Source organism: Erinaceus europaeus, chromosome 1 (genome assembly GCF_950295315.1).
Source record: "Erinaceus europaeus chromosome 1, mEriEur2.1, whole genome shotgun sequence".
In the NCBI taxonomy this organism is placed as follows: domain Eukaryota; kingdom Metazoa; phylum Chordata; class Mammalia; order Eulipotyphla; family Erinaceidae; genus Erinaceus; species Erinaceus europaeus.
Window position 1 is genome coordinate 152,559,484 of NC_080162.1, and position 26,328 is coordinate 152,585,811.

At 39.3% G+C, this 26,328-nt stretch overlaps 1 protein-coding gene across 8 annotated transcripts in view; it reads left to right on the forward strand.

Moving 5' to 3' along the window:
- Window positions 1–26,328, forward strand: part of ATP6V1H (ATPase H+ transporting V1 subunit H) — a 95,865-nt gene that overhangs the window by 63,696 nt on the left and 5,841 nt on the right. For 4 of the 8 annotated variants that reach the window (XM_060198391.1, XM_060198370.1, XM_060198375.1 and 1 more), the window contains 3 exons: window positions 1,035–1,136; window positions 15,501–15,564; window positions 23,181–23,271. In XM_060198391.1, the coding sequence (XP_060054374.1) occupies window positions 1,035–1,136; window positions 15,501–15,564; window positions 23,181–23,271 (257 nt within the window). Of the gene's footprint in view, window positions 1–1,034; window positions 1,137–15,500; window positions 15,615–23,180; window positions 23,272–26,328 lie in introns of those variants that run through there. The other 4 variants (XM_060198399.1, XM_060198409.1, XM_060198380.1 and 1 more) reach the window with 4 other exon arrangements.

Consider the following 26,328-nt stretch of genomic DNA (forward strand, 5'->3'; position numbering starts at 1 on the left):
ATGTTCCATCGCTGGGGAGCCAGAGACGACCCGAACTGCCCCTGCAGCTACAGACAGACTATGACCCACATAGTCAACGACTGCCACCTCTCCAGATTCAAAGGAGGTCTCGAAACTTTACATCAGGCTTAACCTGATGCTGTTGACTGGCTACGGAAGAAAGGCAAATGCTAGAAGAAGAAGAAAACCTTTTCTGCTGGGGGGGGAGGTGGTTGGCTCCTATTCTCAGAAGTACACTCCAGTCTCTAACAAAAGTTTTACTTGTGTGTATGTTGCTCTGGCCAAGGTACTAAGGACAAGGGCTCAGGATTGTGAATTTGGAACTTCACTCTTTCAGAAAATCTACTTGCTATTAATGGATTTCGTTGTATTTGTGAAGTTCATCTTAAAGTTTCTTTGTGAAAGTTAAGAGCAGGAGACAGGGGAATTGTGTGTGCTCAGTGCTTGGCTTAATCTTGATCACAGCTGAAAGTAATTTGTTCCTGATACTAACAATTTACATATGTTTTATTTTCAAAATATGATCGGCATGAATCTACTGGTATTTTATATTAAACTAACATTTACTGAATTTCTAGTTGTCTCTTACAGAAAAGGAAATCCTTGACTTGTTTTTTAGTTGTCATTTTATTGTGTGTGTGTGTGTTGGGGGGGGGGTTGATGGTTTACAGTAAGAGTAAGACCCTAGGTCTTTTTTCACCTTCATGCACCAAGGCTCCAAAAGCCCCCACCCCCTCCTCTGCCCTCTTCCTCAGTAGTCCTTTCCTCTGGTGCAGTACACCACATCCAGAGTCTTACTTTGTGATTTCCCTTTCTGTCCCTGATATTATGAGAACCCTGCATGACATTTGAATCTGAAGGTATCCTGTTACACATGTATAGAGGTTTGAAGACTGCTCATTCATGGTAATATATATATATAGCAAGATATGTAGAAAGCATGTATAGACCTCTTTTTTCAAGAAGATAATATGCATATCTGTCCTCTATAGAAGAATCAGAGCCAGTCGCTTATTGTTTTAAATTCATTTCAGAATTTTGACGAAACTTCTGGAGGTGTCAGATGACCCACAAGTCTTAGCTGTTGCTGCTCACGATGTCGGAGAATATGTGAGGCATTACCCACGAGGCAAACGGTGAGAGAAAAACCGGTACTTCTCTTCCAGTTTTCTAAAACACAGCATAGGATCACAACTAGTATACTTGCCAAATTAAAATAGATTAGCAGAAAAGTTAATGGATTGAGCAACATTAAGATTACCACAATAATGGGAATTCTGTTAAACCTGATTAAAAATGGGTAGAATAAAAATATGTGCTCTTGGGGGCCGGGCAGTAGCACAGCGGATTAAGTGCATGTGGTGAGAAAAGCAAGGACCAGTGCAAGGATCCTGGTACAAGCCCCTGGCTCCCCACCTGCGGGGGTAAGGGGGGGTCACCTCACAAGCGGTGAAGCAGGTCTGCAGGTGCCTATCTTTCTCTCCCCCCTCTCTGTGTTTCCCTCCTCTCTAGATTTCTTTCTGTCCTATCCAACAACAATGACAACAATAATAACAACAACAGTAACGATAAACAGCAAGGGCAACAAAAGGGAAAAAATGGCCTCCAGGAGCAGTGGATTCATAGTGCAGGCACCGAGCCCCAGTGATAACCCTGGAGGTAAAAAAAAAAAAAAGATACCCTCGTATAACATTGTTTTAGTAGCTAGCACAGATCACATTAGAAATTTCATGTTCAGGGATTTGTTGCTTCTTTGTTTATATGATTTAATTCTTTAAAAAAATTAGTATCTTTATTTATTAGATAAAGCCAGAAATGCAGTGGATAGGAGAGAGGGAGAGAGACAGAGAGAAACCTGCAGCCCTGTTCACCACTTGTGAGGACCAGGGGCTCGAACCCAGGTCCTTGCACACTGTAACATGTGCACCCAACCAGGTGTGCCACCACCCAACCCCTATATGATTTAATTCAATAGCTATCTTGTAGTCACTGGCTATTCTTTGCATGTTATTTGTAGAGAGGACTAAGACATTTTAATTGAGCACAGTAGTCTCAAATGCATAAAAGGAAATATATTCACTATAAATGGAAGTTACAGTAGGTACATAATGCTGGAATTATTTTTTATGATATTGAAGAGAGAAACTGTGGAAGGAGACTGGTATGACTGTACAAAGCTAGTAATGTTGCCTTTCATTAGCAATAAAAAGATAGGCTTTTTTCTTCTGCAAAGAATAAATCTCTGTGCCAGTATTATATAGATGGGAAACACATTAGGACAAAAAGGCTTTGGTTTGAATTGTTAGCACTCTGTTAATTGGTTTCTTAATCAAGAAAATAGAGATCGTGTGAGAACTAGAGGGGTTAAGCTATGCACAGTGTTTAATACAGTGCTAGTAGATGCAGAGTAAGTATACTAAGTTTTTACTTTATTTTTTAAATTAAAAATTTTTTTAAAAATATTTATTTAATTTATTTATTCCCCTTTTATTGCCCTTGTTTTTTTTTTAATTGTTGTAGTTATTATTGTTGTTGTCGTTGTTGGATAGGACAGAGAGAAATGGAGAGAGGAGGGGAAGACAGAGAGGAGGAGAGAAAGATAGACACCTGAAGACCTGCTTCACCGCTTGTGAAGCGACTCCCCAGCAGGTGGGGAGCCGGGGTTCGAACTGGGATCCTTATGCTGGTCCTTGTGCTTTGCGCCACCTGCACTTAACCCGCTGCGCTACAGCCCGACTCCCAAGTTTTTACTTTATTATTTTTTGAATATTTATTCCCTTTTGTTGCCCTTGTTGTTTTATTGTTGTAGTTATTATTGTTGTTGTTATTGATGTCATTGTTGTTGGATAGGACAGAGAGAAATGGAGAGAAGAGGGGAAGACAGAGAGGGGGAGAGAAAGATACCTGCAGACCTGCTTCACCGCCTGTGAAACAACTCTCCTGCAGGTGGGGAGCCAGGGGCTTGAACCAGAATCCTTATGCTGGTCCTTGCGCTTTGCGGTACCTACACTTAACCCACTGCGCTACTGCCCAACTCCCTATTAGTTTTTTAACCAGAGCACTGCCCAGCTCTGGCTTTTTTGGTGGTGCAGGGGATAGAAAGACTTTGGAGCCTAGGGCATAAGAGTCTCTTTGCATAACCATTATGCTACCCCGTGCCCTACTTTATTATTGTTATTACTATTATTATCAGTTTTCCTCCAGGGTTATTGCTAGGGCTCAGTGCCAGCACTACGAATCCACTGTTCCTTTGGCCATTTTTTTTTTTTTAAGGGGGACAGGACGGAGTGAAATTGAGAGGGTAAGGGAAGATAGAGAGGGAAAGAGAAAGACATCTGAAGACCTGCTTCACTGCTTGTGAAGAGACCCCCCCTGTCTGTAGGTGGGGAACCAGGGGCTCGAACTGGGGTCCTTGCATAGGTCCTTGTGCTTGGTACTCTGTGTTTAACCCAGTGTGCCACCGCCTGTCCCCCTTTATTTTATTTATTAATTATTATTATTATTATTTTTATTTATTTAAAAAAGGAGACATTGACAAAACCACAGGATAAGAGGGGTACAACTCCACACAATTCCCACCACCAGATCTCTGTATCCCATCCCCTCCCCTGGTAGCTTTCCTATTCTTTATCCCTCTGGGATTATGGACCCAAGGTCATTGGGATGCAGAAGGTGGAAGGTCTGGCTTCTGTAATTGCTTCCCTGCTGAACATGGGCGTTGACAGATCGATCCATACTCCCAGCCTGCCTCTCTCTTTCCCTAGTGGGGTGGGGCTCTGGAGAAGCAGAGCTCTAGGACACATTGATGAGGTTGTCTGTCCAGGGAAGTCTGGTTGGCATCATGCTGGCATCTGGAAACTGGTGGCTGAAAAGAGAGTTAACATACAAAGCCAAACATATTGTTGACCAATCATGGACCTAAAGGCTGGAATAGTGCAGATGAAGTGTTGGGGGTACTCACTGCAGACTCTTGTGTACTTCTGCTTTCAGGTATATTTTGCCCTAGTTTATGGATATGTGTGAACATATGCTCTATCTCACAGAACCTAGTGTATATCTAGGTTTTGGGACTTTTGTGAACCACCTGGAATGGAATTAGAGAATACTATGAAAGGAAAGGTCTCACCTGAGTAATGAAGCTGAAGGGTTGTCATTCCACACCTGAAGTCTCTGGACACAGTCTGAAGTGAAGCAGGCTAAGGTGGTACTTGTTGCATTGATTAGGTTGGGATCGGCAGATGCAATATCATTTGGTATGAATTGAGAGAAGCATACAGGAAAGTGCGTCCCACCCTAGAGGTTCCAGGACTGGGGGAAATATAGGCTCTATAGTGGAAATGTGAGATTCCTGTTGTCGTAGGGTTCAAGAAGACAAGAGATAGTTATTATTATAATCACATTATTTGGTATTTGGGTTAACTTTGAAAAATCTCTTTGTTAGGATTTGCTGTATAATACCCAACATCACCATAACCAGAGCACCTCTCAGCTCTAGCTTATGGTGTTTGGGGACCTCAGCATCTCAGAGAGTAAGAAAGTCTTTTTGCATAACCACTATGCAGTGTCCCTGGTCCACCTCAATAAGTTTTATCTACCTCTGTTATTAGTAATACTGACATTTTATATTCATCAAAGCTATCTGTAAGGGAGAAACAATATGTATATTATTTATCATAAAGTAGTGTCATATAAAAGCAGAACTTCTTAAAATGTGAAAAAAAGCTAGCAGAGCCATAGTTTTAGTTGTCTACATTCTCAAATACTTAATGACTTCTTTGTCCTTATAGTTATGAATATTTAAGCATCATAAATCATATCAATGGCTGCGTAGAGGAGCATCTTGTAAAGCAGAGGAATTGCCTTTCCCCCCCCCCCCCCCCAGGTGTCTGTGGAGTGTCTGGAATGTCTGTGTGTGTGTGTGTGTGTTTGATCTTTGCCTTGTTTTTTTTCTGTTTGATTTATAATAACTCAGGCTGCTTTGTACTGGTAGATTTTGGCAATCCTGATTCCAAAATTATGACAATTTGATTTGTAGTAGAATTTGCCAGTGCTGTGGAAAGAAAGGAATCTGTTGAGTTAGACTTGAATTTAGAAAAGCAAAGCCCACTTTTGGATTCAGATAGGAGAAAGTGGTTGCCATTTAGTCCCATTTGGAATGAAGTGGATTTTTTCCATTGGTATTTCTTCTGGGTTGAAATAAGGACCATGCACAATTCTTGAACTCCATGTGATGAACAGTTGTGCAAAATGTAACATGGTAACTTCTAAATTTGGAGGCATGGATCTGCCCCAGAGTTGCAGCTCTTTTTGGGATCAAATGAGGTAAGAAATATTAGATAACTAGCATATTTCAAACTTCTCAAGATATTGATACTTATTTGGAGGAAAGGAAAGCCAAACCAAACCAAACTAAACTAAACAGAGCATTTTGTTCTGATCCAGCACTAGGTGACCTGGTCTTGCATTGAGCTTTAGTTGAGAAGTACTTCAGAAGTCTGATGACAGAGAGACAGGTACGTAAGTTTTAGTACAAAAGAGCTTAGGCATCATCTCGTGAGACACATAGTGGCCATGCAAAAATATTTTGCTTCCTGAGATTCCAGTGTCTCAGGTTCAGTCCATAGTACCACCATAAGCCAGAGATGAGTGGTGGTCTGATAATAATAGTAACAACAACAACAACAACAACAACAACAATAATAGTAATAAATCCAAAGAGCTAAAGGAGGCATAAGAAACTCTGTAATAGTAAAAATAAAAAATCAGATTTGAGGCCAGGCAATGGTGCACCTGGTTGAGTGCACACATTATAGTGCACAAGGACCTAGGTTCGAGCCCATGCTCCCCAGCTGCAGGGGGAAAGCTTCACAAACGGTGGAGCAGGGCTGCATGTGTCTCTCTCCTTCTCTATATCCCTCTCTCCTCTCAATTTCTCACTGTCTCTACCCAGTAAATAAAAAGATTAAAAAGAGAAAGAAAACAAAATCAGATTCATGCCTCATTTCATATGAAAAGTAAAGTATTAAGAGAGTCTATATTTTTCTTGCAGCATGATTTAAAGTAGCAAACATAATTTTAGTTTAGCTTGAGAAATATATATATATTTTAATATTTTATTTTATAATAAAGAATAGACACAGAGGGAAAGGTACACACACACACGCATGTACACACACACACACACACACACACACACACACACACACACAGAGAGAGAGGAGAGAAACAGCAGACAGACACCAGAGGGGGATAGGGGGAGAGAAACAGCAGACAGACACACTAGAACACTGCTCAGTTCTGGTTTATGGTGGTGCCAGGGATTGAACCTGGGGGGCTTCAGACCCTGCCTTGAAAGACTCTTTTTTTTTTTTTTTTCCCCTCCAGGGTTATTGCTGGGCTCGGTGCCTGCATCATGAATCCACCGCTCCTGGAGGCCATTTTTCCCCCCTTTTGTTGCCCTTGTTGTAGCTTTGTTGTGGCTATTATTATTGCCCTTGTTGACGCAATTTGTTGTTGGATAGGACAGAGAGAAATGGAGAGAGGAGGGGAAGACACAGAAGGGGAGAGAAAGATAGACACCTGCAGACCTGCTTCACCGCCTGTGAAGCGACTCCTCTGCAGGTGGGGAGCCGGGGGCTCGAACTGGGATTCTTACGCCGGTCCCTGCGCTTTGTGCCACATGCGCTTAACCCACTGCGCCACTGCCCGACCCCCCAAGACTCTTAAGTAACCATAATGCTGCCTCCTCAGCTCCCTGAGAAATATAAATAAAAGATCATTTACATTATAGAAACCAGGTGTTGGAAAAGGATGATAGAGGACCTAGTGGGGGTTGTATTGTTATGTGGAAAACTGAGAAATGTTATGCACGTAAAAACTATTGTATTTACTGTTGAATGTAAAACATTAATCCCACAATAAAGGAGAAAATAAAATAAAATAAAAACCAGGAGAGAGACAAGCAAGTCTTTTACAAGGAGAAGGTATCTTGCATACAGGGATGGAAACAGACAAACCTGCCTCTTAGGATTTGTGTCTGTGAATAGATCCTTGGTGCTCGACTTTTCTTGGGTTTCTCATCTTCTGACATTGCTGAAAGTTCTACCTTTTTCTTTGATGAAAATGGCTGCTGGGTGTTTGGTTGCTCACAGGCAGTGCAGTGGCGGGGCTCAGGTGTCACAAGGTGTCTGAGGCTAATGGAAGTCAGGGGCTGTTGCCTAAAGTCTGATAGCAAAATTACAACAATTAGCCTAAATCTGAAATATTAGTGACATCATTAAACATGATAATACATTCATATATAGTGGTAATGGTAATATTTGATGATGGCACGGGGAACTGTTTCTTTATAGTGTGTAATTAGCAAAGCCCCGTTTAAGCTCATTTATTAGGTATGAACCCATCCATAGTTGCTACCTGAAACAAATCAGCTAAAGTGCTACATGTCTCCCATCTGCTGGATTAAAGATGATTTCTGGGACATTCTCCAGTTGTGTATGACAACAGCATTTTCTTCCTTTCTCATTCTTTAAATCATTTTATTGAAGGATTAATGGCTTATAGTACAGTTGACACATGAATGCAGTTTCTCCTCTCTCTCTGACAGGTATCTGCAAAAGACACTCATCTCCAACCTTTCCCACCATCAAGCACCGTCAGAACCCTAACATCTTCTATGCCTCTTTCATTTTCTTCCTGCCCCAGAGTCCTTTGCTTTGGTGCAATATAACACAGCCCTTCTGCATTTTTGTTTATTTGTTTTTTATGTATTTATTTATTTCCCCTTTTGTTGCACTTGTTTTATTGTTGTAGCTATTGTTGTCACTGTTACTGATGTTGTTGTTGGATAGGACAGAGAGCAATGGAGAGAGGAGGGGAAGACAGAGAGGGGAGAGAAAGATAGACACCTGCAGACCTGTTTCATTGCCTGTGAAGCGACTCCCTTGCAGGTGGGGAGCCGGGGGCTCGAACCGGGATCCTTACGCTGGTCCTTGTGCTTTGCGCCATGTGCGCTTAACCCGCTGCGCTACCACCCGACTCCCTGCCCTTCTGCATTTTATCCTGTTTTCCCTGTGTGTCCTTATTTCTTAAATTCCACTTTTAAGTGGGATCATTTGGTGAGAGAAAAGCATTTCCCCCATGTTCTCAGCAGCACCAAGTGCTCTCATTTCTTGTTCACCTACAGAGGGGGAAAATAGTAACTGGTGCTTTTAGTTTATGTCTTGATTACTTACAGATTTACTGGGACTGGTAACTGCTATATTTAAGGTACACATTTTGAAGTTTGCTATTTATTTACATTGTTAATTAGTATATAACATTTTTACCATAATCTGTTACTATGTAGTGAAAATTACCTGTTAATTTGCTGTTGAGGTTTCATTGAGCATTTACTGTGTGTTGGTACCATTTGAGTATTGCATCGTGGAGGTTATATTCCAGGCCTTTGTGGTTTCTTCACTATCCTCATCCTAGAAAGAACTCCCCATTTTAGAAATCTATTAAATATTCTCCTAAATTATCTTTCTCTTTAAAAAAATGTTAAAGATCTTTTCTGTAATTATAAGGAGAACAAAGTTATGTTATTTCTGTGCTTATTGAACTTATAGACTCTACAGAGTGTGTTGCTACAGAAACTTGAAAGCATTTACTTTCTTTTTTAATTCTTTAAAATAAATCTTTTTATTTTACATTTATTTAATAGGACAGAGAAAATTGAGAGGGGAAGGGGGGATAGAGTGGGAGAGAGAGAAAGACATTTACAGCACTGCTTCACCACTCATGAGGCTTCCCCCTGCAGGTTGGGACCAGGGGCTTGAATCCAGGCCCTTATGCATTGCAGTGTGTATGATCAACCAGGTATGGTGCCACCTAGGACAGTGAAAGCATTTACAGTCATGTAAATGGAATCATACATAACTTAACCATTTTTAATGTGTTGTGCAAATACATAATTGTATGATATAATTTATTAGTTATGACTAGAAGGTAAATAGAATTTTATCAACATATTTTAATGTAACTATATTATCCTTTTTAATCTTCAACTATACTAAAAGAAAAAATGACCTTTAAAACAAACAAAAAGTGTTGTGTTATTTAGAATATTTAAAGCTTATTCTAAAATTACATTTCTGTTTCACCAGCTGGTATATTCTCTAAATATTCTTTTAGTGTTGAGATTGCTAATCATGTATTATACTATTCCAAGTCTTTAAGGCTTAACATGGCATTAACTCAATGTGTTTTGAAATGTGGTTATCAGGATTTTTCTTTCTATACAACAGCTAATAAACAAAACACTCAATTTTGGTTCTAAATTAAATCATTTAAATATTCTGGCTTTTAAATGATATCTTAGTCTGCCAACTGGAAAGATTCCATTCTCATGTTTTCAAGCATCTAGGCTTTTAGACATCTGTATAATCTAAAAGTAATTAGTTGCATCTTAAATTTAGGGGACAGAAAATATTTGTTTATCTTATAGCTGTGACTTCACTGGAATGAATGTTGTCCATGCTTTTTGTGAGACCTTTTGGAATCTCTAAGGTAGAAGGCAGTCATCTGTATAGCTTGACAATGAATGTTTAAGTGATAAATGTAATAACCTAAGCTTTCTAAAAAAATTTTTGGCTGGTAGAAGATAGTGTAGGGGTAAGTATAGAGGAAATATTTGAAATCCTTCATTACTTTACAGAGAACTAAGCAGTACATTTTACTTTTTTTTTTTTAATATTTATTCCTTTTTGTTGCCCCTTGATGTCTTTATTATTGTAGTTATTGATATCGTCATTGTTGGATAGGACAGAGAGAAATGGAGAGAGGAGGGGATACAGAGAGGGAGAGAGAAAAATAGACACCTGCAGACCTGCTTCACCACTTGTGAAGTGACTCCTCTGCAGGTGGGGAGCCAGGGGCTCGAACTGGGATCCTTATGCCGTCCTTATGCTTTGCGCCACCTGCGCTTAACCCGCCCGACTCCCACAGTACATTTTTCTGTCAGGAGTACATGGAAATATGAAGCATTTAGAGTACTCAGCATGTATAACAAATGCTGTTATTATTATAATAAAAATGGTAGGTGATCACTTTATTTACTTCTTTTTGTGGAGCTAATATTTCACACATACACTGTTTGATACATGCCCCCTTGCTGCCTTTTCCACTCAGGGGTAGAGATACCACAGCACTGGAACTTCCTCTGGTGCCAAGGCATTCAATCACAATGCATGCACCCTAACCAGTGAGCCATCTTTTAAGCCACTAATAGTGCTGCTGTCTGTGGGTTCAGTGCTAATGAGTCTACACTAAATGAGATATATTTAAACAGAAACATGTGAAGCCAGGCCATATATTCATCAGTTGAAAGAATGTGAGCAGAGGCTTGCAGGAATCTATCTATCCATGTATTTCCCCTAAGGAGTTTCAGTGTGCTCCATCATCATTTCTAGTGACTTTACGTAAACTGTAATTGCCATGAATAGTGAGAATCAACTGTTTCCGCACATTGGAGGTATTCAGAAGGGACCCAGTAAATCACTTCCCCTCCTGTGTGATTGTATTCTGAAGTACATGACTAGGGGAAGTAACAGACAGAGACCAGAAAATAATTCTACTGATATGGCCAATATTGAAGTAAGTGTATGTGAGGAAGAGGAGGATGGGGGAGGAAGAGGAGGAAGAAGAATAGGAATAGTAGTAAAAGAATTAGATAGGATGCCTTCAGGTGCTTAATCCCACAGCCAGATCAAGCCACTAAGTTGCAGGTAGTACTAGACTGATGTGGAAGAGAAAGGAGAGAGTAGACTTGCACATATTGGAGTTCCTGCTTCCAAACTCACCCATCATAGAAGTCCTGTCTGAGAAGGGAATGGAAGGAGCAAAGGGGTCAGGGGTTACAACCTCAACAACACTGGGAGGAAGCTCGTCCTGCCAGCCTCCTCAATGTAACTCATGTACAATAATTCCAGGCAGGTTGGTTGGTGGGAGAAGCAGTTCATGGTGAAATAAGAATGACTTTCTGTTGAAGTTCTCCAATTTCTTTAGAATCAATTCAATAATGATATTCTCTCTCTCTTTAAAATTTTATTAGTGACTTAATATTGATTTACAAAATTATGAGATAACAGGCATCATTCTGCATTGTTCCTACCACCAGAGTTCTGTGCCTCCGTTGGAAAATTGTAATAGTTCTCTCAAGGTCATAGCTGTGGCTTTACTATAATTTCTGTAACTATCTATATTTGTATACATTAGCTCATTTTTTTTCTGTGGTCCTGTCCTCTCTTCCTTTCTAAATCACACCTAACCTATTGCTACTTCTGAATGTCATTCATTTTTTACCTCTTCTCTCTCCGGGTCCTGATGGAACTGGAGTTGAGAGCCCTCTGGTCATCTTCCCCTATCATTTCTCCCCCTCTGGGAGTACAGACAAAACAATGAGGTACAGAAGGTGGGAGATCTGATCTCTGTTATTGCTTCTCTGCTGGACATGGGCATTGTCAGGTTCATCCATACCCCTAGCCCGTCTATCTTTCCCTAGTGGCTTAGGGCTCTGGAGAGGTAAGGTTCTGGGATACATTGTTGAGATCTTCTTCCCAGGGAAGTCAGGATAAAATAATAATAACATCTGAAACTTTTTTTCTCTCATTATTTTTATTATTTTAGAGGATAGATAAAAATTGAGAAGGGAGAGGGAAACAGAAAAGGAGAAACGGAGAAACCTAAAGACCTGCTTTACTGCTTGTGAGGCTTGGCCCCTGCAGGTGGACAATGGCGGTAATGTCTTGGACATTTATTTATTTATTTATTTATTTATTTATTTATTTATTTATTTATTATTTTATCAGAGCGCTTCTCAGCTCTGGCTTGTGGTGGTAGTGGGGATTGAATCTGGAACTTCAGAGCCTCAGCCATGAAAGTCTGTTTGTATAACCATGATACTGTCTCCCCAGCCCTTGTCCCAGGACATTTAGTCATCCTCTTCATGACTGCTTCTAATACAAGACTTTTCCATTTTCTCTTTTCTTTCCTATTTCTGATGCCCTTGGCAGCTGGTGACTTCCTTTCCCTTTTGGGCTTTGCTTCCTGAGGCTGGTAAATGAGGAAGGAGGAAGGGATGGGAGAGAAGTAGGGCATTTCTTACCTACTGTTATTATTCATATGTGATCTCATCCTAATGACTGTCTGAAGCTAATAATTCCTCTCAGTAACATTATTTTTGGTTGATTGGAGACACTTTTTCTGGGCCATCCTACTGCAGTTCCTGTATGCTGGGATGAGCTATGCTTCATCGGCCTACGGTGACCCTCAAAACCCTGTGTCTGTCTCTCTCACCTCCAGACTGAGGGAATATATTCTGATCCTAACATGACCTGCTGTACTTTGCAGTTATAGGTTGTTGTGATGTCTCAAGCTTTCACCACTCAGGTACCAGAGAATACAGTGTAGTGTTTGCTTTTATACCCTTGACATGAGTTAGGAAATGTCACCTCTTTTACTTTGTAGGGAAGGAGCCTACAGCATGGCATAGAGGTCTTTTTGGTACCCTCACAAATCATCCTTCCCTTTCTTGGGTTCTTTTTGTGTTTGAAATCGGATTTTTCTAAAGGCCCCAGGAAATGTGGTTCTTTGTGAATTCCTTAAATGATCTTCTTGTACAGATGTACTTTAAGATGACCTGTTGATTTGGCCTATCAGTTGAAACTGAGACAAGAGTTTTGTTTTATTATCCTGCCATGCACCTATACACATGCCAATTTCACAGTTAAAAAAAGAAAAAGATCAGGTCACAACAATGTGTGACTGGTACTGAATAAATTCAGTAGTGACAGCAGACCACTATCTCCTAGTGTGACAATAGATAATTCTAAGTCTTTGAAAATTAGACTCATTGCATCTTGGAACTGCCTTTTCTTGAATATTACTGCTGATTTGTGTACTTTTCTTTTAAATTTCTACCCTCTGTCTTCTCATATGGCCATCTCACAACTTTTAAGAGAGTGTGTTAATATAATGTAATTAATAGATGTGAATCCTCTTTGTTTTGGGCCCAAGACCAGAAATGTAAATATAATAAGTACTAAAGGTACTTCTTATGGAGAAGACAAATGTAATACTTTTCAAACAATAATTCAGATATAAAATTGTAACTCACATATGAGGGAGGAAGTGTATAATGCTATGAAAAGGGGGGATATATTAGAGGGTTTAAATGATGTGGGTAGGGAAAAAACTTAATGAGGTAGTCACAACTGACTCTAGGTATGAAGGATGATTGGACAATACCTACATAAAATGAGAAAGCACTGAAAGAGAACACCATTGCCGAGACCTTGTGTCTGGAGTACCCGAAGAGGACTAGTACAGAGAGTATGACCTTAGTGACCCTTATCCATGGAGCTTAACAGGGTCTTCAAATCAGACTGTGAAGGGTTTGTTAAGAAAGGAAATGATATTCAGTATTTTGCAAAGATCCCTTTGGCACCTGTGAGGAGACTGGATTGAATGGACCCATATGGGTCAATACTGTCAGGTCATGGTTGGTTGGTGATTGTTGCTGTTTTGACCAGAGCACTGATTATGGTGGTATGGGGATTGAACTTGGGACATTTGGTGCCTTAAGCATGAAAATTATCTTGCATAACCATTATGCTGTCTCACTAGCTCCAGGTCAATGGTTTTATGCCATTTAGTCTACAGAGCAACTCCATAAGGGAAGGAGTTTTGTTCTTCAAATCTCACAGGATGAAATAAGTTGAATTATGTGATAGACTTTAGCAGGTAAAGAGCAGAGCTTCACATATGAGATAAGGTGCTGTATTAAAATATAGTACCTGACAAATCAAGAACACAATGTTTAGTTATTATTATATCATACTTTTGGGCGCTAGCATAGTGGTTATGCAGAAAGACCTTCATACCTGAGGCATCAAAGGTTCCAAGTTCAAACCCCAGTACCACCACAAACCAGAGTTTAGCAGTGCACTGGTTAAAAATAATAATAAATAAAAGTTTATCATATTTTTATCTCTTAATGTAATTTTTTTTGCCTCCAGGGTTATTGCTGGGGCTTGGTGCCTGCACCACGAATCCACTGCTCCTAGAGACCATTTTTTCCCCTTTGGTTGCCCTTGTTGTTTTACTGTTGTTGTGGTTATTATTATTGTTGTTGTTGTTGCTGCAGGTGGGGAGCCAGGGGCTTGAACCGGGATCCTTATGCTGGTCCTTGCACTTTGCGCCATGTGCACTCAACCCGCTGCGCTACTGCCCGACTCCCTTAATGTAATAATTCTATAAAGGAGTGATTTAGAGATAAAAATTAAGAAGGTTGTAGAGGTGAAAGCCTCATATACTCATGTTGTGAGGTTTTCTTAAACCACCATATGCCTTATTATTTTTTAATTTTTATTTTTAAGAAGATTTTATTTATTTATTTATTTATTTATTTATTTATTTATTTATGAGAAAGATAAGAAGAGAGAGAGAAAGAACCAGACATCACTCAGGCACATGTGCGCTGGGGATTGAACTCAGGACCTCGTGCTTGAGAGTCCGATGCTTTATCCACTGTGCCACCTCCCGGACCACCCACCACATGCCTTATTATATTAAGGTGTCACTTGTAATTATGACACCCACTAGATAGTATATAATGGAAAATCCATACTACCATGCTCGAGTTAAGAGCCTCCACAGCCACTCCTTTGCAAAGGACATCTTTCCCCTCATAAAGCCAAATAGCCTTTTTCACTTTGCTTTTACTGCTGTCAAAACTAGGTTTTTTTGGGTATTAGGAGATGCAGTGATGGAAAACCGTGTTAGTTGTCAATCCTCTTGTTGCTCTTGACAATAAAAAATTTCTCCTCGGTTTCACTGCCCAGGAAGCCATCTGGCATATTCCATCTTTACAAGAAAGGGCAGCTATTTTAAAAATCAGTAATCTTTCTCAGGAAATTAACATGGCTCTCACTGGGTGCTTTTAAATCCTGTTTCCTGGTGACTTGGAGACTTGATACTGTTCTGCTATTATTGTGGACATTAGGTGGTATTTCTTTATATTGACTTTAAGCAAATCAGAAGTGCTGGTAAAAGAAGTTAGTATTCAACTACTTAGAAAATTATAATCTTGGATACAGCAAGAGTCTGTGAGATGTTCTGGGAAGTGGTGCAGTGGATAAAAGCACTGAACTCTCAAGAGTGAGGTTCTCAGTTCAATCTCTAGCAGCACACGTGCCTGAGTGATGCTGTGGTTCTCTTTCCTCCTATCTTATAAACAAACAAACAAACAAATAAATGAACTCTTTTAAAAAACTGAAAGTACTAAGGTAAGATTTTACTTAATTGGAAATGAATGATGAAAAAGGAATGTGTTGGTACACTTGCCTATATTATGACTTTTAAAAATCCCATGGCACTTTGGTATCTGGACTTTCTGCTCACAAAGTGCCTGGGTCTGAGTGTGATTGCAGCCACCTCACAGGGTGACTTCTGTTCTGCAGGGTTATTGAACAGCTTGGTGGGAAGCAGCTGGTGATGAACCACATGCACCACGAAGACCAGCAGGTTCGCTACAACGCGCTTCTAGCTGTGCAGAAACTTATGGTGCACAACTGGTATGTGCTTGCTTTCTCTTCCGTCCACACTTTTAAAAATTCTCATATTAGAGTTTTGGTGAATTTTACTTTAAAAAAAATCAGTGCTTTTGATTAAACATATAGGAATAGATCTTAGTAATGCAGAGTAATGGCACTAAAAATTTAAAAAAGACCAATTTTATTAACGTTCTGGAGAAATGTATATTCAAAATGCCAATATCAAAAACAACTCCAGAAGTAACTTCAGGGTCCCATGTGATATAAATGAGTCAGTCTCTTTTTTTGGTGTTGAATGGAACATAGTTGGAGTCCTGAATAGAGCCTCTACTATTCTACATAATTTAACTATTCATCGTATTTGACCCAAATGGATTTTTACCTCTTCAGATGAGAACACTAAAAGCTGAATGAGTATTAAGGTTCAATGTTCATATTTCATTTATCATAGGCTCTTGCTTTTGTCGTGATCCAAGTCATGTTTTTCCCCCTCATCTGTGTTTATTTTTAAATAAAAACTGTTGACCTTGTTGGTAACCACCTAAGGCAAGATGAATTAAGGGATTTGTGCCTAGAAATAATGGTGTATCTTTGGTGTACATGACAGAAAAACCAAAATTCCCTTTTGCCATGGCTACTTTTGGCCCTAGGCTGGGTGTTAACTGTTTTCACTGCTTTTCTAAACAGTTCAGATAACTCCCACCCTTCAGAAGGAAGCTCTAGGGTTGGGCTGTTTTCTTAAGACTCACTGCTTATAACTGACTAATTGTACCAGTATTTAGTAAGGAAAGAATGATAGTATATTAAAATGAGTATTTTTAAAAGATGCAGACAAAGTATAGGAGAATATTCAAAAATGCTGCTGTGACAGCATACATTTAATATGATTTTACCACCTAAACACTTCATTCAAAAATGAAGGTATTTATGTGCTCTCTCAGCAGCTGCATTTTGGGCACTGAGTTTGTACCCTGTTATCTTAAGAACTGGGATATAGATTTGATGAAAGTGGGTGCAGCTTTATATTGGGTGGCTAGAGAAGGCCTTTCTGAATAGACCAACACAGCTAAACCGAGACAGTGATGATGAGGAACCCAGCCATTCAGCTCAAGTATTCAGGGTAAGCATTGCAAGTAGAGGGAATGAAAGGGGAGAAGGCCAGGGAGCAAGATTGAGGTTGGCTTCTAAAACAAGCAATGATAGAGACATAATCCGGTTGACATGACAGGTCTCAGTGCTGGTGCTGCTGGCACCAAGCAGGTGAAGACCAGGGATACTGCTAATACTCTGCATAGTATGAACAGTCCCCTATAACAAAGAACTGTGCTGCTCAATCAGTCAGTCAAGTCAAGGCAAAGAAGCTGTAATTTGAAGGACAGTGTGAGGGTCAGCACAGGAAATGATGGATGAGAAGTTGGCAGGAATCTGATCTCAGGGTCTGGTAGTGAGTCACTGGACTCTTGTGAGTTGAGAGTGATTGAAAGGTTTTTCAAATGGGGATATAATAAGATACAATTTATTCTTTAAAAAGATTGCTCAAGTTACCCTGTAGAGAATGGATAATACAGAGAAAATTGTCTTAATGGATTCTCATTATAATATATATATATATAATATATATATATATATATCTTTTTTTTTTTTACCAGAGCACTGATAAGCTCTGGTTTATGGTGGTGTGGGGGATTGAACCTGGGACTTTGGAGTCTCAGGCATGACAGTCTGTTTGCATAACCATTATGCTATCTACCCCTGCTCTCATTGTATTCTAAAGTGGAGATGGTTGGTGTCCAGGAGTAAGGTGATGAAGGTTGAGAAAATAAGAAGTAGGTGGACTTGGGATACATTTTTGAAATTCTTTTTCTCCCTTCTTTTTTTTAAAAAATTAATTATTTATTTATTGGGTAGAGACAGTCCGAAATCGAGAGGGAAGGGGGTGACAGAGAGGGAGAGAGACAGAAGGATACCTGCAACATTGCTTTACTACTCACAAAGATTTCCCCCTGCAGGTGGGGACTTTGGGGCTTGAACCTGGGTACTTGATCATTTTAACATGTTTACTCAACTAGCTGTGCCACCATCTGGCCCCAGGATACATTTACTTGTGATGGCAGCATTTGATGGGCTGAAAACATTTTTTACTTTCTTTCTTTTTTGTTTTTTCTTTGCTGGTTAACTTAATTATTTTATTTTTCTCACCAGAGCCTTGCTCAGCTCTGGCTTATCATTGTGAATGGTATCAAACCTGAGACTTTGGAGCCTTAGATACGTGAGACTCTTTATTATGTTATCTCCCTTCCCTTTACTTTCTTTATATTCTCATAGCAAACATGGGATCAAAGCAGAGATTACTTAAAAATGCTTTTTTAATATGTGTACATTTTTTCTCAGTATTTTTTTTTATTGATTTAATAATGATCAACAAGAACATAGGATAAGAGGGGTACAATTCCACACAATTCCCATCACCAGAGTTCCATATACCATCCCCTTCATTGGAAGCTTCCCTATTCTTTAACCCTCTGGGAGCACGGACCCAGGATCAATATGGGGTGCAGAAGGTGGAAGGTCTGTCTTCTCTAATTGCTTCTCTGCTGGACATGGGCATTGGCAGATCGATCCATACTCCCAGCCTGTCTCTATCTTTCCCTAGTGGGGTAGGGCTCTGGAGAGGTAGGGTTCCAGGACACATTGGTGAGGTCATTTGCTTAAGGTTGGCGTCATGGTAGCATCTCAACTTGGTGGCTGAAAAGCATTAAGATATAAAGCAGTGACATACCAGGCACACATAGTAAGATATAAAGCAGAACAAATTGTTAGAGAATCAGGAACCTAAAGGCAAGAATATAGCAGGTGAGACTTGAGGTCATCATGTTGGAAGAAACTAGGAAGTCTATTTTAGGTATATTACAATGGACCCATGACTTCTCTAATTTTTTCCTGCGCCCAATAGCTAACATGCAGGTGGGCTAAAGGTATTGTCTGGGGAGATGGTGTCAGAGTTGAAAATAGGACTAGAAAGCTGGATCAGGGAAGAGAGTAGCTCCCAATATGGGAAAAGTATATAAATATTGTTAACTGTAAACCCCATAGATCTGATCTGGGGCTTATATTCAGCACAGAAGCCCGTGTAACCTTTGTATCCCTCAGTCTGAGCTTGCATTCCGTAATCATAGCTAGGAACATTCTAGGCTGCATTCATTGCAGGACCCTTTCAAAAATCTACCCTAAAATGAGCAGGTTGATATATACTGCTTACATATTTATAGTTAAATGCAGATAGTGCAAAGTGCAAGTTCCAGTGCAAGAATCCTAGTTTGAGCCTCCCAGCTCCCCACCTTTAGGGGGTTGCTTCACAAGTGGTGAAGCAGGTCTGCAGCTATCTGTCTTTCCTCTCTGTCTCCTCCTCCTCTCTGTCCTATTCAATAACAGCAGCAGCAGCAGCAGCAGCAGCGACAACAACAGTGGAACAAAGATGGCCTCCAGGAGCAGAGGATTTGTAGTGCAGGCACCGAGCTCCAGCAATAACCCTGGAGGCACACACACAAAAAAAAGCAAACAGTTATTTTTGCTTGTGAAAAAATTCATATCCCAGCTCTTTCCCAGGGTTATTTCATTTATCAAAAACTTACACTAGAATTTTTGCATATATTCATTGTAGAAACCACAAAAATTTTTTAGAAATGGGTTCAACTATAGTACAGCTACTTGGGAATAATAAGTTTTTCATATTTTGTGCATAATTTTGGCTAACATAATACTTTACTCTGTTTATGTATATATTCAAACTTATTTTTCTCCCCTTAATGGTCAGGGTACATCTTGAATGTCAACATACTTCTGTATCTATCCTATGGATATACAGCCATTTATAAAGCCCACTATCTGCGTTCTTACTACATTTCTGTCAGAAATGTTTTTTTTTTTAAATCTATTTAGCAGGAAGAGAAACTTTCCTTTTTTAAAAAAAATATTTTATATTTACTTATTCATCATTGGATAGAGACAGAAATTTACAGGAGAGGGGGAGATAGAGAAGTAGAAAGACAGAAAGATACCTTCCAGCCCTGCTTCACCACTTGTGAAGTTTTTCCTCTTCAGGTGGGGACCAGGGACTTGAACCTGGGTCCTTGAGCACTGCAGTGTGAGCGCTTAACCAGGTGTGCCACCTTCTGACCCCAGGAAGAGAAACTTTCAGTCTGTCAGTAAAATATAAAATACTCTTAATTTCTTGTTTCACTTTCATAGCCACACTTTTAAACAAAAATGAATTGTTTAGTTGTATCTCTTTGTTTTCCTCTTTCATAAAACTGGTCAGATGTTTTTCTAAAGTTTCTGTGAACAGTTTCATTGCTGAAGATTAGGGTTGCTGAAATATAATTCTTATTTTTGAATAGAAAACAGTTTTGTTTAACAGTTCTTTCTTTTGAAGAATTTGTTGATGCATCTAGATTTTCTTATCCATATATTTCTGGTGTGAAAGCAGAGTGGATGCTGACCTTTTGCCAGTGGGGAACTTTTTTTTTTTTTTGGTTGAAGAATTTTCTTTTTGTTGAAATGATCACCCATAGAAGATGAAACATTTAAATTTGAATTATTTTCTTGAGTTTAGGAGCTTGATCTAGCTTTATAGCACATTTTAAATATATAATTGCAAAAGAAAGTTGTATATTTAATATATATTTAATATATAATTGCAAAAGAATGTCTGTATAGTAAAAAAAAAAACCTTCATTGATTCAGTCTGTCATTAGTCAGTGGTGAGAGAATATCTTTTTCTCTGCTATAATTAAGTGGTAATCTTATTTTAAATGTAATGTTTTTGTTATGTTAAATAACCTTTTATCGAGCTTAGTGTCAATATTTCTCCATATTTTCTTTGTAAAGAAAATTTCATATGAAAATTAAATGAGATATATGTGACCTATATGTCTTGTGTGACATATACTTTCTTTTTAAATTTTTTTTATTATCTTTGTTTATTTATTGAGTAGAGACAGCCAGAAGTCAAGAGAGAAAGGGAGGATAGGGAAGAGACAGAGAGATACCTGTAACCCTGCTTCGCTATTCATGAAGCTCCCCCCCTGCAGGTAGAGACCAGGGACTTGAACCTGGGTACTTGTGTATTGTAATGTGAGCGCTTAACCAGGTATGCACCACCTGGCCCCAACATATACTTTCTGTGACTCTGCCACAGAATAAATATTGCTGAAGTATATTATTGCATTCCTCCAGTGTGAGGTTAATACTATATCAACTAAAATGCCATGCAAAAGGCTTTTGAATCAGGAGATTTACTCATACAACCAAGCTCTCTTATTAAAGTGTGTAGATCTTTATCAAAGATTTTTAAACATTTTTTTAATTATTTATTTTCCCTTTTGCTACCCTTGTTGCTTTATTGTTGTAGTAATAATTATTATTATTGTTATTGATGTCATTGTTGTTGGATAAGACAGAGAGAAATGGAGAGAGGAGGGAAAGGCAGAGGGAGAAAGAAAGACAGACACCTGCTTCACCGCCTGTGAAGCGACTCCCCTGCAGGTGGGGAGCCGGGGCTCGAACCGGGATCCTTGCTCTTTGCGCCATGTGCACTTAACCCACTGCGCTACCGTCCGACCCCCATTTTTTAAACATTTTTAAGAATCATCCTGGTATAGACTACCCTTCTACTTACTTAAAACAGAGGCTTTTTATTTTTTTATTTTTTATTATTATTATATTTATTTATTTAAGAAAGGAGACAACAAAACCGTAGGATAGGAGGGGTACAACTCCACACAATTCCCACCACCTGGTCTCCATATCCCATCCCCTCCCCTGATAGCTTTCCCATTCTCTGTCCCTCTGGGAGTATGGACCCAGGGTCATTGTGGGTTGCAGAAGGTGGAAGCTCTACGGCTTCTGTAATTGCTTCCCCACTGAACATGGGCACTGACTGGTCGATCCATACTCCCAGTCTGCCTCTCTCTTTCCCTAGTAGGGTGGGTCTCTGGGAAAGCAGGGCTCCAGGACACATTGGTGGGGTCGTCAGTCCAGGGAAGTCTGGTCGGCATCATGCTGGCATCCGAAACCTGGTGGCTGAAAAGAGAGTTAACATACAAAGCCAAACAAATTGTTGAAGAATCATGGACCCAAAGGCTGGAATAGTGCCGATGAAGTGTTGGGGGGGGGGGTGTACTCTCCTCAGACTCTTGTGTACTTCTGCTTTCAGGTATATATTTTCCCCTGGTTTATGGGCACGTGTGTACATATGCTCTATCTTAGGGGACCTGAGGCTTTTTAAACCTAAGTTTTGATACTGGTGCCTTAAAAATGTTTATTGACAGAATGTTATACAATTCTCTTCTAATTGCTGCTTTCACATCAAATAAACACATGAGAGTATAGTTAACTTAGTTTCTTCTTAGCATTTTGTTTTCATTCAGTTAAGTTTTTAATAAATTGTATATTTTAGCACCACATAGTAAAATTGATTACAAAATTATGGGTTAAGGTGGAATCAAAGTGTAGTCAAATGGCAATAGCCGCAGTTTTTTCACTTGCATGTGCTAGTATTTTGCTTCTTAAATTACACGTTTAAGATTTGCAGTCCACTTACATCTTTTTTCTGTCCTAAGTGACTTTTATATATTTGATATTGCACTGTTTGTCTAGAAGACTAAATCACAATTTTGGATATAGTCAAGTTGGATTTTTTTTTTAACTATAGGGAATTTTTTCCTTTAATTTATTTTTTATTTAAGAAAGGATAAATTAACAAAACCATAGGATAGGAGGGGTAAAACTCCACACAATTCCCACCACCCAATCTCCATATCCCATCCCCTCTTTTTTTACCAGAGCACTACTCAACTCTGGCTTATAGTGGTATATGGGGGATTGAACCTGGGACTTTAGAACCTTAGGAATGAGAATCTTTTTGCATAACCACTATGCTAGCTACCCACACTCCATAGGGGATTTTTTAAAAATATAAGTTTAAATATCATTTTATGTATAGGTTGGAGACTTAGGATTCATGGGATTGGACTTCTATGGACCTTGATCTTGATTGTAAGGGGCTAAATACTAAGTTTCTTGATAATACAGAGGTAGATTTCAGTTTGTATAACATGGGATATAGAGTTATAGATCCTATGAAAATACCTCTCTCTTTTGTGTGTGATATTATGATTGATTTTAAGGTTATTTCTATGAGTTTCGGGCCTCAGAGCAGTCAGTATCTCCTTTTTTGTATTTAATGTCTGTATTTCCGTGGAATTCTAGATTGCAAATGATGGGGTATAGGGTGGTGGTGGGTGGAACAGAGCTGAGACTTTGGCGGGTGCTGGTGCCCCCTCTGTTCAGGAGGCTGGAGCAGGTTCACCCCACTCTTAGCCCTACCTGCAAAGGACAGCTCTGAACTTTCTGTCCCTTCTGTGCCTTCCTGGCCTGTCCCTTGTCCCTTTTTTTTTAGTACTAAATTTTTATATCTCATAAATTTGATAAAATATACAATGACAGCTTACTCTAAGAAGCTTTTATATATTACACCCTCAATTTATACTTTACAACTTAACATAAAATATCATTTTTCTCCTACAGAATGATTTTAGATGTAAACAGCCTCTAATTCAGAAGGAACAGTATGTGCATATGGACAGCTCAGGACTTCAGGAGAGAAACATTGACTTTTGTAGGTAGCGGATGTCATGTAGATTTTTCTATTTGTTTCTAGATTCTTTTCAGTTTTTTTCCCCCCAAACAGAATAATAAGTTTTAAGAGTGTTATCCTCTTTAGGTCTTTTCTGTGCAGGTAAATATAACTGAGAACTCACCATGCCAGGTTATGAATGGTACTTTGTTTTCCAATGTTTATATCTACTTAGGATGTTTTAGTAATTTTATAATTTTGAGTTCATAGGCATAAGTTCAGTGATTAAAATAACTACTTATGAATCGAAGAAAAGACTTTGTGTTAATCTTTCCAAATTAGTACTCATGTTATGAAAATGTTCCATATGATTTTTATTTAACATACATTTTCTGGGGTTTGGGTGTAGTGCAGTGTTATAAGTGCACATGGCACGAAACTCAAGGACCAGCATAAGGATCCTGGTTTGAGCCCCTGGCTCCCCACCTGCAGGGGGGTCGCTTCACAAGCAGTGAAGCAGGTCTGCAGGTGTCTATCTTTCTCTCCCACTCTCTTTCACTCCTGTCTTCATTTCTCTCTGTCCTTTTCAACAATGACAACATCAATAACAACAATAATAATAACCACAACAACAATCAAACAACAAGGGCAACAAAAGGTGAAAGAAAAAAAAAGCCTCCAGGAGCAGTGGATTCCTGGTGCAGGCACCTAGCCACAGCATTCACCCTGAAGGCAAAATAAAAAAATAATAAAAATACATTTTTCAGAATTAATTTAGGAAAAGTGCCTCTTTTTGAGTATTTGGAGTCTCATGTTATTCTTATGACATTTTTAGTAGGTTTTTAAAATTTATTCTTTAATAGATATTTACAAAATAACAGGGTTATAATTTCACACTGTTCCCAACACCAGAGTTCTGTGTCCCTATTCTCTCCATTAGAAACTGCTGTAGTCCCCCAAGGTCACAGATATGGGTTGACTATTATTTCAGTAACTACTTGTCTTTCTTTCTTTCTTTCTTTCTTTCTTTCTTTCTTTCTTTCTTTCTTTCTTTCTTTCTTTCTTTCTTGTTAGCTAGCTAGCTAGCTAGCTAGCTATATTTTTTCCTATGGTCATACCTTCTCTGTCATTTTAAGTCACACCCACACCTATTCTGACTTCCAAATGTCCTTCCTTTTTTCCTTTACTCATCTTCCCTGAACATTTCTCCCCCTCTGGGAATAGGGACTAAACTTATAGGGTATAAACTTTATAGGGTATAGAAGGTAGGAGGTCTGGCTTCTGTAAGTGTTTCTCTGCTGGACATGAGAGCTGGCAGATTGACTCACAACCCCACCCTGTTTCTGTCTTTCCCTAGTGGGGTAGGGCTTTGGAGAGATGATAATTTGGGACATACTGGTGAGGTCAGGGAAATCTGATAGTATCTGCAATTTGGTGACTGGAAGGAGGTAAGTTATAAGGCAAGACAAAATGTTTAATATGAACCATAAAATAAGACAAGAACAGGTGAGCATAGGGGTTTTAAGGTGGTAAGAAGCTAGGAAGTCTATTTTAGGTATGTTCCTGGGGGCCCATGACTTGAGTAGTTTTTGCCTGAGCTTAAAAGCTAACAATGTGGTGGGCTAAAAATATTATCTTGGAAGATGGTGTTAAAGTTGAGAATAGAGCTAGAAAGTTGGATTAGGGCAGAGAGTAGCTCCCAAACTTGAAGAAAATATATAAATACAGGTAACTATTTACCACATCAATCTGACCCAGGGCCCATGTATATTCATATTTAGTGCAGGAGCCTGTGTAACCTCTGAATCACTGTCAGTCTGAGCTCGCAGTCCATGATCACAACTGGGAACATTCTAGGCTGCACTCATTTCAAGACCAGTTCTTACTCAAGTAGCCGAGTAGGCTGACACAGCTTCCCTTCAGAAAAAATCAGGGCCGGCTGGTGGTGCAGCTGGTTGAGTGCACATGTTATAATGCACAAGGATCGATCCAGGTTCAAACCCCCGGTCCCCACCTGCACAGGGGAAAGCTTTGTGAGTGGTAAAGCAGGGATGCAGGTGTCTCTCTGCCTCTCTCCCTCTATATCTCCCTTCCCTCTCCATTTCTGGTTATCTTTATTGAATAAATAATAATAAAAAACATAATAAACAGAAAGTGGGGCAGTCCCTACCATTGCTACTTTACAGTGAGGCTAAGGTCCTACAGAGGTCCACATGAGGGCTTATGCTAATGTTCCTGATGGAAGTGACCAGTGATAGTGGAGAGAGGGGTCTGTTAGAGTTTTAGGTCCATTGTGTTTACAGAGGAATCCTAGGACCCCCTGACTTGGGCCCTGGGAATTTAGATGGCTACCATTAAGTGAGCCAGTCTAAGAGGAATTTTTTTTTACATTTATTTCATTATTCTCTTTTGTTGCCCTTGTTGTTTTATTGTTGTAGTTATTATTGTTGTTGTTACTGATGTCATTGTTGTTGGATAAGACAGAGAGAAATGGAGAGGAGGGGAAGACAGAGAGGAGGAGAGAAAGAGAGACACCTGCAGACCTGCTTCACCGCTCGTGAAGCGACTCCCCAACAGGTGGGGAGCCGGGGCTCAAACCGTGACCCTTATGCTGGTCCTTGCTCTTTGCGTCACATGCACTTAACCCGCTGTGCTACTGCCTGACTCCTAAGAGGAAATTTTTATAGCTGTTCTCTCACCATCAGTTGAGTCTTCCAATTTAAGATTTTTTTTTTTTCCACTCTGCTAGCTCATGATGTTTTAGGCTCTACTAACAACTTAGTTTTCTGGACACTGTGTACTATTAAATTATAGCTTGTTCGGAAATACTAATATAACATTAATCTTAGATTGTCACTACACACCAACCTATAAATAACTTGAAAGGTGGGTAATGAGAAGTTTGACAGTAAAGAAAAGAAAACTACTGATGGATAATGTTGTTTATGTATTTTATCCTTAAGTATGTAAAATCAAATGTAGATTTCAGCTACAGTATTAAGTGTCTGTGACCAAATTTATGTTGTGGATTTTGTTTTATTAGAATTGGCTTTTCTAACAGAGATCTCAGTTGAATTTTGCAGGACCCTTTAAACATGG